We start from the raw sequence: 10933 nt of genomic DNA on the forward strand, positions 1-10933 counted from the left end.
TCTGTCTTCAAATTGGTCAAACTGATTGTCTGCCGCACTGCATTTTGATGAATCCTCAAGCCTATAAGCTTCTAATCAAATCTATTCACTTCTCACTTAATCGCTAAAATCGATTATAAATGACCGCACGATCCGATTAAATTGAGCAAAAACTGCATTCATCACTACACAAAAAGAATCCAATGTCACCTAAATCGCCGCTGTCACGCTCATTCTTGACAACGTCGCTGTCACATGACTTCATACACATAGATTGTGAATCGGAGGTTTGCCGGTGGGCTTCGGGAAAATATCAAGCAACAGATAAACAGATTGAATAGAAGTAACAATCCAAACCACCGCAGCAGCACGCACCGGAATTCGCTTTGGATCCCGTTCATTGAGGTAGGGTTGCATATACGGATAATAGAAAATGTCATCTGACTACCTGTCTGATTTCGGACTCCGGCTGATCGCGTGCTTGCACGAGTAGGTCGCGCATAAAGCTGGCTCTGCAAAGTGTATGCAAGTACAAACACGTAATGATTGATTAAATTAGAGAAGAAAAGACTCTGTTTCACAGACATGTGTAGACCATTTAAACATATAGAATGAAATGCATCTAATTCGTGAGATTTACCAAAGATGAACCCAGTTAAGAGGCGTACATTTTACATCATCATTTATATTAGTCGATGGAAACTCAGTATGATCTGGTTCCGTTTTTTTTGTTACGATGCTTTAAACGAAACCTTTCATTCTTCTAACGTGTGATTATACAGTCGTACATCTATGATAAAGCTTGTGTTGCTGCCAAATGTTTCTCTGTCGGTTTCGCCACTGTTGTATGTTATAGATGTTAAATCTATCTATTTGTAGGCCATGCAAAAAGCTCACTGTGGTTCAAAGGAGGCACCGGTTATGCACAGAGAATTGCAGACTGGTTGACTGATGCATTTGATGATACCATATCTAGAGAGCGGTGCAGCCAGTGTGTAATACACTGTAGAGATAGCAAATAAGACATTCACAAAATTGTGGAAATGTCTCTTATTTGGTCCCTTGCTAAACACGTGGTCCCTTGTGAAAATGAACAAACCCTCCCTGCTGAGAAAAAACAACAGCAACCAATGGCTTAAAATGGATTTGTATTGGTTTTTAATGGAAACTGTTGTGGTGTCTACTGTATGTGATGGATTCAATGGTGGGATGCTAAATAAGACAACACCCCACCAATAGAATCCGTCACATACCACCTTATTGTTTCCATTAAAACCATTTCCATTTCCCATTGTAAACATTCAATCCATTAAATGGTCTATTGTGTTTAACTGCTGCATTTTTGGTTTTATTTGTGGTAGAACCATTGTAGTTACTCATGGCTTGCGACAGTAACCGTAGTTTAACCATGCTATTTACAAAACTGTGATAAAAAACATGGTTACTACACCTTTACTATAATAAAACCATGGTTACTTTTCTAATAGAAAGGCAGAGATGTTTACACCAAATGAGTGAATGAATGATTGTCAGTGATGCTATTTTATGTGGTCAGGTCATCTTTGTCATGCAGCAGAAAGTGTGCACCCGCAACACAGCGCTGTTTGTGAAGAACGGTCAGGCGTGTGGAGCCGGAGCCCCCCCGCAGTTCCCTTTCCGCTGCCTGCGATGTGGAGAACATGAACGTTTCCAGAGCCTGGCTTCTCTCAGGGCTCATCTAGAGTACAGACACCCATTCCACACCAATCATGACATCAGCCTCCTATCCTCACTGGGGCGCTTTAACACGGACCGCAGAGAGAGCAGCAAAGGCTCAAATTGTGACAAGCATAAAGTATGCAGTGCTGGCACAAATACTAACTCAATCGGGAGAGAAGATCACAAACCTACATTCAACACTGATCTAGCTCCGTCACAACAGTCACATGCAGAGCAGAAGCTGTTGTCCCCCGAGAGGAGCCCGAGAGCCGGGAAGGCAGCGGCTGTTGTTGGGCCCCTCTCGGCTCCAGTGGTGTTGGTTGAGAAAAGACTGGAAGGAATGATGAGGACCGCCAACAGCAGTATGGAGCGACGTCTTTTACGGCTGAGCTCAGAGCTGGCGCAGACAGACACGGCTATACTGTGTGAGCGCGCTCACTCGCATCACCTGGCCCAGGAGAAGCAGGAAGTGCAGGAGCGAGAACGGGCGCTCAGCAGACAGGTAGATTCTGCGGTTATGGTGATCGCCACGCTGCGACAACAGCTCAGCATCTCAGAGCATGAGCTGGAGAGGAGAGAACAGTGAGTTCTTAAGATCTTAATACTGTTTTAAATCTATAAGGCACATAAACATGCATAACATCCTTTCATCGTTTACTCACCCTCATGACACCTCAAACCTGTATGACTTTCTTTCTTCAGATATTTTGAGGTGCGTTGGTAACCAAATGATATTGGCCCCATTGCCTTCCATTGTAAGGATTCAAAACCACAGCGACATTTCTCAAAATATCTTATTTTTGTGTTCCACCGAAGAAAAAATACAGGTTTTGAGCAACATGAGAGTGAACAAATGATGAATTTTTTTTATTTTGGGTGAACTACCCCTTTATTAATACAATGCAGGTTAGATTCCAAAATACCAGAAGAACTTTTCATAATATTTGTCAAACCTTGTATTGTTTCTAGCAGTGTGTGGCTCCTCGGTTTTTACTTCAAAAGGATCATAAACTGGCTGAAGTTTATTTTTATCAGCATCCTTGAGCCTTTAAGTGTGATGTCGACTTTTTAAACAGTTATTTTTACCATCCTGTCACAATGTGATGAAGGCTCTGCAAATAGGCTGTTATTGAATGGTGGGGGAGTCAAAAGTAGATTATGCATGAGAACAAACTCAAAAACAAGTGTATGAAAGAAACATGACTAACACTTTACATTTACATTTAGTCATTTAGCAGACTTTAAAGGGATACTTCACCCAAAAATGACAATTTTGTAATAAGTTCCAAATCTGTATAAATCTGTTTGTTCTGATGAACACAGAGAACGATATTTTGAAGAAATCATATGTTCTGTGGAACACAAAAGAAGACATTTTGAAGGATGTAGGAAAGGAAACTGGGGCAGTTCCTACTATGGTAGTCAAATCTGTCTTTCTTTTGTAACTATCTTTGACTGTTTCTCAGGGAGGTTATTACCATTCAGAAGTTTCTGGAAGCAGCGGCACAACACGAGATTTGTGGGAAGGTTCGCCTGCGACGTTTCATTGAAGGCCTCTTGAGACGGATTTCGCTAGCCGAGAGACTACTGGAATATTATCAGAGCGCCCCCAACAGGCACTTTTGCACGGCCCACCATGTATGTCTTTATATTCACGTTGGCATAATCAATTAGGAGACGATTAAAAAAGAATTTTCAGTTTTTATGCATTCACTATAGTTTTTATATTCACTATTTAGGTAAAAAAAGGAAGTTCATTTTCACCTTTAAGCAAAACAACAGTAATATTTGAAGAGTTTATTTCCAAAATGAGATAACCTTTTTATATAAGCCAAAATAACTAAGAATGCAGCTAACAATTAAACACGATAACATAAAACATGATTTTTGAACAAAAGATAAAACAGAGTTATCTCGTTTTGGAAAGAAACTCTTCATTTGTACATGTATTTAGGGAAAGTTCATACATTTTTTATGTGATTACCTTGGTGTTTTTGTGTGTCTTGTCATGCTGTCAGTTTTTCACATTGCTGTTAGATGACTTTTGTTTTCCTGTTGGATGGTTTTATTTAGTTGGAATTCAACAGACACTGGACTGGAATGGCCACAATACAGCTAGAAATTGGAATGGTCTCTTAATTGTTTCTGTATGACCAACTTTTCGTTTTTCGTAGTATGTGCAGTATTCACTTGGCCCATTTGTAACTTACTCTCTACATTTTAGGTGACTCTTTCTTCTGAGCTTAGTCCACAGAGATTAACACACAGCAGGTATTGTATTATTGATTTTTTTTCATTATTGTGGTTTTAAATCATATTAGCCATAATTATTTAGTACTGCACGGTAAGCCCAAATAAGTTGGGAAAACTCAAAATAGTGTGGTAATCCGTTACATCATATCTTTTGAGTTATGATGTTCCCGATTTTAAGGAAGCAGAACTATCAAGTTTGGAGTTGGTTGTACTCATGCATGTCGGTTCCTTTTCATTTAGAACATTTAGTAAGGTAACTTTTTTATTTACAGTAAATTAAAAGTAAAGTCTTACTACAATAATAATGATCAAACAGACTCTTCTGAACGAAGGTAACCCCAAAAGTAAAAAATACAACAAACTCTTCTAAATATCCAAGATATATGAACATTCATAATAAACAAGCCTGTTTCCTTTCTAAAAACTAAAAAAATAACCCTTCATTTAAAAATGTACACTCCTAATGCAGTCTCACGCAAAGCATGCTGGGAACTGAAATTCAGTTCAATATATATAAAAATAAGTTTTCACTACTTTAACTATTTTATTTTTTTAACTATTTTAAATTACTTTAACTATTTTATTAAATTAATTTAACTATTAAATTACTTTGAACATTCAGGTTTACGGTCCAATAAACTATATGTAGTTATTTGTTCCCCATTATTGCTCAGCTTTTTATGTTCGTTTCGTCCCTATTCTTCATTTGCTACAAGTAAGGAATATTTGTCATGTGCATCCCTATGCTGATCTAGAGAAAATGAAAAGTTATGAGCTGAGGTCATTTGAAGACTTGTGAGGTTTTGCGTCACTTAGGTTGGCTATCATTCTTTCAAGCCAGTTTCTACTCATATTTGGCACTTGCCGAGTGTTAAATTTGGACCTTGCCTGTAATTTATTGATGTGATTCTATCAGGATAGTGAAATATCACTTTGGTTCCGTTCATAAATGACTGCACTGCTGTCGCTTAACATCTTTGTGTGATTTCAATGTTATTCATCATAGAGGAAAATGTATAGTGTGATGATGCATATGACATAAAATCGGATTTGTCATCTGATTTCTCTGATAGGTCTTCAGGAGACCATCTAGAACAGGATGAAGAGGAGCGACTACTCGGTCAGTCCGGTTTGAGATTGTCCAAATCTGCTGCCAGTAGACTGGGTTACAACAGCTGGTGCCAACGAAGAAGGTCAGATGGGTATGAGGTTTAGGGACAGATGTAGAGTCTTGTAATGAATGTATTTAAATAACACTGTTCAGATATAGACTGATTACATCAGCAAATAAAACAATACGGAAATCCCAACTTTCTCTGAATTCACCATTATCAGCTTGACATTTCAACTATTTTAGTAAGATTTCTTTTGGTTACACCCACTACAAGCAATTTGACATGACAAATAAGTAGTTCAATGGTTGAGCTGTGAAGTATTTTAACAATGAAAAAAGACATTGGTTGTAACGTGGACACATGGTAAAATTGCACTTTAATTAAAATCGCTATAGCTAGCATTATGGCTTAAAAAGATACGTGAATATGTATTTTATATGTTATAAAAATATAACATGCTTACTGTACATTTCTTACTAATGTTCAGGAAAATAAATGTCGGTACATAATATAGCTTTTAGTCAAAAATATATAATTTTTTAAGGTGCTGTCATTTACTGTATTTTTAAATAGTGGTGCTACATTGTATGAAATAAATACTTAGCTCCCTGTCCCTGATTCATTTAAAATGTAAAAGATAAACATGTATATGGTGGTAAAACATGCAGCTAATGGAAGATGACATCTTCAAGATTTGTCATGTGTTCTTACATTCATTGCCAGGTAGTTTGATAAAAATTTTTTGGCTCTGTGCATTTGGAGCAACATCACTTATGATCAGATTTATGAATTAGCATCTTGCAAACAAAACTGGAGGAATGTTTTCTGTTTATAGTTGAGATTATCAACACAACAAGACAGAATCTGCATGACAGAATGACATCAGAAAATGTTATCCTGTTAAATTGTTTTCATAATTTGCCATTTGTATTCTGCACAATTGCAACAGTAGCACTTACAGTCATCTTTGGCAAAACTGTAGACCAATTCTGACAACTTACAGTATGTATAAGATATTATTTTTTTATGCTGCAAACGACAAATGGTTAAAATAGAATAGGAATCTTTTTTATCATCAAAAGAAATATATCTAGAAATACAGTATTTCTTACCTACAGAGTGGAGAAACAGGGTAGTGCTTTTGGTATGGAACAAGGTCTATGAAAGACATGCATTTGTTCAGGTAGACCTTTGATTTTCCCCGATATGTCTTAGTATAAATTGCATGCGATGAGGTTGCCAGAATTATGACAAAAAATACACACATGTACATACACAAACAACCCAATACAGCTGTTCATTTGAGCAAAAATAACATGAATGTAAATAACAAATAGCAGATGGTCACTCTGGTTAGTCTATTTGTCTAGACCAATGTGAAGATAAAAAAATGACTAGTTTAATTCTTCTTTAGATTTATGTTTGTGATGTTATGTGACGACAGCTCATCCGCATCATTATTGTTCAGTCTGAGTTCATCTTATTTTGTCTTTTGTGGGATCTTCATGTTGGTGCATCACTAGTTATGTTGTGTTTCTTTAGAAAGGAGTGATAAAGTAGTGCTGTGTGAGCATGATGACATTCATGTGTATTTCATTGTGAGCATGCTATAATGCTTTAACCAGTGGCTTGTGCAATGTGTGTCAATATTTTATAGGGGACAAGAAAAAGGCGAAAAGGAAAGAATTGAAATATTCAAAAAACACCACAGTGGTTATAGTGGGGCTCAACCCAATTCACATTTGCTTTGGAATCTTTCTAGTACAGTTTTTGGCATTATCTTGTTTGGAAGTTAATTCCCTCTTGTTATTAGTCAATTAAGTCATAAATACGAGCAAACTGTATTAAAACAGCTATTGTTTCAAATAACTAACAATACAACAGAACTGCTTGCATATAAAGATGCATGATGGTCCAAAATTGTAATATTTTACTACATGTACAGTCTGTAGTAAGGCCAATGATGTCAATTATTTGTCAATTATGATTTTGTTGTAAATTAGGCTGAGCCCTAATAATGTAGCAATGACATTGTAGATGTGACAATCAGAAAAATAAGTTCTACGACGTAAACATTTTAATTTTATTGTTTAGTTTGTTCCTGATAATAATATTAAGTGTAATTTAATGTTGTTTAATGTTGTGCCATGTTGGTTTCTGTTATAATGTTAAAACTATTGAATTTGTTTTCTCTAGGCTTATTATCTTAATGTTTGTGCCTTTTTCTTGGAACATTGTTATCTGTATTACATTTGTGATACTGTGAGATTTTAAGTCTCACCTGAACCTTGCTGCTTCATAAGATATCCTGAAAAATAGAAATGAGATTAGAAGTGATCATTAAAGATTGATCTGTTAATGCTTTGCCTGTTATCCATCTCTTTGTGGCAAGTGCAGCATTATTAAAATCTGAATGGTCAGACTGTCTTGTTTTACTGTGAGTTTTTTTCGATTAGGTACCAGTTTTTTACATCAGGGGTTCCCAAACGTTTCAGCCCGCGACCCCCAAAATAACAGTGGCAGTGACTCGAAACCCCCACCATCCTTGCAGGTGGTTAAAGTATACAAACGTTGCATGTAATTGCAAACATATTCTACCCAAACATGCATAATAACAACATCAAAGAGCACAGTCTAACATAACATTATTATGTCATTATTTACTCATTACTTTACTTGTTGTTATACATATACTATGAACTATTACTACAGATGGTCGAATTTCATCAAACTGATTCTAGTGCTTGTGGATGTGCCTCTTTTCGTACCTCCGCTTCTCCTCTTGCACCGGGGATATCCACTTTGGGAACCTCTGTTCTACATAGTACACTGTAATTATTCCTATAATGACCACTAGAGGGTCTCCTTGTTTCAAATGTTCATTCAACAATGACTTCTGTCATTGCCCTAAAGTCCTCATGAAATAAAATGTTATCTTGTTTAATGTACTCATGAACAATTCATCTGTGCTACATCTGCTCTGGAGCGGTGATCCTTCTCTGACAGTGTCAGTTTGACTCTTGGACATCAGTTAACCAATTCCATTCCAACTGAGCGTTACAGTACAATTCTGGATGAGGATCTACTTTTATACATCCTATCAATTTGCAGTGGAAAAAACAACATAATCAAACGCTATGTGGTTTAAACTTAACATGTGATAGACCTCCGCAAAGAATCAAGAACTGTTGAGTAGATTTAATTTAAAGAGATTAGAACCAGCAACATTCTGATCACAAGCCCAACGCTCTAACCATTAGGCCATTAGGCCACAGCTGACCCATCTTCTGAACTTCTATGATCATTCACTCACCCTCTTTGTCATTTCAAACTTGTATGTCTTTCTTTCTTTTGTAGAACACAAAAGAAGATATTTTGAAGAAAGTTGGTAACCAAACAGTGCTGGTATAAACACAAGACCAATGCAAGTGAATGGGTGCCGGTTAACACATTTTTCAAAATATAAGAAAGAAAGTCATACATGTTTCGTATTGACTTTAAAGTTCTTTTAATCACCTATAAAGCCTTAAAGGGTTTAGCCCCTACCTACCTAACAGAGCTTCTATCACACTACAACCCATCCCGCTCTCTAAGATCTCAAAACTCGGGACTTTTGATAACACCTAGAATAACTAAATCCACCAAAGGGGGTCGAGCTTTCTCATACGTAGCACCTAAACTCTGGAATAGCCTTCCTGATATTATTCGAAGATCAGACACACTCGCCCAATTTAAATCTAGATTAAAAACGCATCTTTTCAGCCAAGCATTCACTTAATGCAACATATGCTAAATAAACCACCAGGAGATGCTGACATTAGATATTATTTACTAGAATAATTGGATTTATTATAGAAAACACCATGTAGCGTGTTTTACCCTTCTTTTTTTCCTGTAAAGCTGCTTTGGAACAATGCAAATTGTGAAAAGCGCTATATAAATAAAATAAAATTGAATTGAATGTTTGAAATGACAAGAGGGTGAGTAAATTTGGACAGACTTTTCATTTTTGGTTGAACTATTACTTTAATACAATACAATGCAACTTGTGGGGACTGATAGATTTGGAGTTTGACTACAATATTTTATATACAGGTTAAAATTGTAATTCTTGGCTAAAATGTCATTGGCTAAAAGCAGGGCTGCGAGTAACCTATGATAGTCTAGCATACAAGACGCATTTATAGGATTATTAAAATATTTTAGGAATCTCAGAACTTGTTTCAGACTGCCGAATCGTGGCCAAAATCATAACCGCCTAAACCAACTTGCTAATGGCTAAAACTAACTTGAGTGTAAAGATCCTTTTCTTTTTGGATCTTCGTGGACCCAATTGGCTGTACTATTCATTTTATCATTCAGCACCAAGTACACTGTCTGCATATGTTACATTCGTGATTCTGGATTACACATCAGGGTGTCTTAAAGCCTCTGCATTGTACATTTTCAACGAGTTACTTCTCTATCCACAGACTACGTCAAAGATTTATGTGGCTTTCAACTTGAGGAAATATGACAATACCCAGGGAGAATTTCCCCATGTGTTATGTTTGGAACAGTGTGTCTTATCTTGTAATGAAACTTCACATCAAGAAAGAATGCAACAGTGGTCAGTAGTGTAAAAGAGCTTTGGGACCTCGTGCTCGCAGACCGACAGCTCAGAGAGCTGGCTCTCAGTCAGGAAAAACAAACCTCCATAGGGAAACACACATTAACCAGAGAATATGGAGAGCTGGGGCCAGAGAGCAAAGACCTCTCAGCTACATTAAACTAATATTATTTTAGAGTCACGCAAGCAAAACGAGGAACGTTTGTAAATAACAAGCTATCAGTTGTGTATGGAAATGTTAACTCCCAAGTCAAGAGTTAATTTAACCATTTCCTTTTTTTATCTTTCAACGTTTTGCTCTTGAAGTTCGGTGAATTATTTGGCTGTGGGTCCATTCATTGTTGTCTTTGTAATTGCTGTGTTCATATTGAGCGGCTCTATTGTGATTGGGGTGAAGCCTCTTAGATCAGACTGACGTCACTCATTACATTGGGAATGCTGAGGCTATAACCTCTCCAATTTACATGTTTCAGAAGGTTTTTGTTTGGCCTTTTATGACAATTTAACACAGCTCTGTGCTTGGTATAATCTCTATTCCGTATCTAGTTATTAACATTGTAGTGCGCTGATATCCTGAATCCTCAAACACCCTTAAATATTACAGCATGATGTTTATGTCTCTATTTATAGGAACATGGGTACACTGTGATTTTTGTACAGTATAATAATGTTAAATGCGCAACCAGTATTATACTCTAAATAGCAAAGGATTATGGGAAACTGTATGCTCAATGCTGTAATTCTTCTCTACTGTAAATCGATTTACAGTGGTACAAATGCCCGCGAAAGCTGACCAATGAAAAGGAGATTTTTTTAGCTGGGAGTGGCAGACAAGAGAGGATTTACCTGCCAAAAGGTTAGTATTACTTCTGTAATTATTTTATCTAAAATAAAATAAAAACTTTGAACCAAAACATGAATTAGTGGTCTTATTTTGTGTTCTGCTGAAGAAAGAAAGGTTTGAAATGACAAGACAGTGAGTAAATGGAGACAATTTTCGTTATTGGGTGAACTATCACTTAAACTGTTAAAACACTTGAGCATTGTTACTGTTAATTATACTGAAATTGACAGCGGTCAGTTGAATCTCTGTCCTGACTCAACAGATACAAATTTTGGTCTTGTTTCCATAAATATTTAAGAATTCAATGTATTTTACAAGTATCGTGTCTTCATTTTATAAATTTTTTCATTCATAAAAAGTTTATAAATAAATGTTGCACAAATTGCTTAAATAGTTTTCCCCTACTTTGTAAGTTGCTTTGGATAAAAGCGTCTT

At 36.5% G+C, this 10933-nt stretch overlaps 1 protein-coding gene across 2 annotated transcripts; it reads left to right on the plus strand.

Annotated features, from left to right (window-relative positions):
- The first annotated feature begins 14 nt into the window (after positions 1 to 14).
- znf365 (zinc finger protein 365) lies at positions 15 to 7470 on the plus strand. Of its 2 annotated transcripts, XR_013786840.1 has the most exons (6): positions 37 to 384; positions 1535 to 2259; positions 3144 to 3315; positions 3751 to 3824; positions 3902 to 3948; positions 5004 to 5654. XR_013786840.1 is itself a non-coding variant. In XM_079459268.1 (5 exons), the coding sequence occupies exons 2-5, from the start codon at positions 1547 to 1549 to the stop codon at positions 5143 to 5145; spliced, it is 1074 nt and encodes a 357-aa protein (XP_079315394.1). In that variant the 5' UTR covers positions 15 to 384; positions 1535 to 1546; the 3' UTR covers positions 5146 to 7470. The 2 variants fall into 2 exon arrangements, 1 of the variants encoding a protein (XP_079315394.1); XM_079459268.1 differs by lacking the exon at positions 3751 to 3824 and having other exon boundaries at positions 15 to 384; positions 5004 to 7470.
- Positions 7471 to 10933: the final 3463 nt, after the last annotated feature.

The sequence above is a fragment of the Barbatula barbatula genome (genome assembly GCF_947034865.1).
Source record: "Barbatula barbatula genome assembly, chromosome: 6".
Lineage (NCBI taxonomy): Eukaryota > Metazoa > Chordata > Actinopteri > Cypriniformes > Nemacheilidae > Barbatula > Barbatula barbatula.

What these genes read in the sequence shown, in the direction of transcription:
- znf365 (XM_079459268.1), top strand. Translation starts at nt 1,547, where the DNA reads ATGCAGCAGAAAGTGTGCACCCGCAACACAGCGCTGTTTGTGAAGAAC. An exon ending in ACTTTTGCACGGCCCACCAT is followed by an intron (nt 3,316 to 3,901) that starts GTATGTCTTTAT and finishes TCTACATTTTAG; the next exon opens with GTGACTCTTTCTTCTGAGCT. An exon ending in CAGAGATTAACACACAGCAG is followed by an intron (nt 3,949 to 5,003) that starts GTATTGTATTAT and finishes TTTCTCTGATAG; the next exon opens with GTCTTCAGGAGACCATCTAG.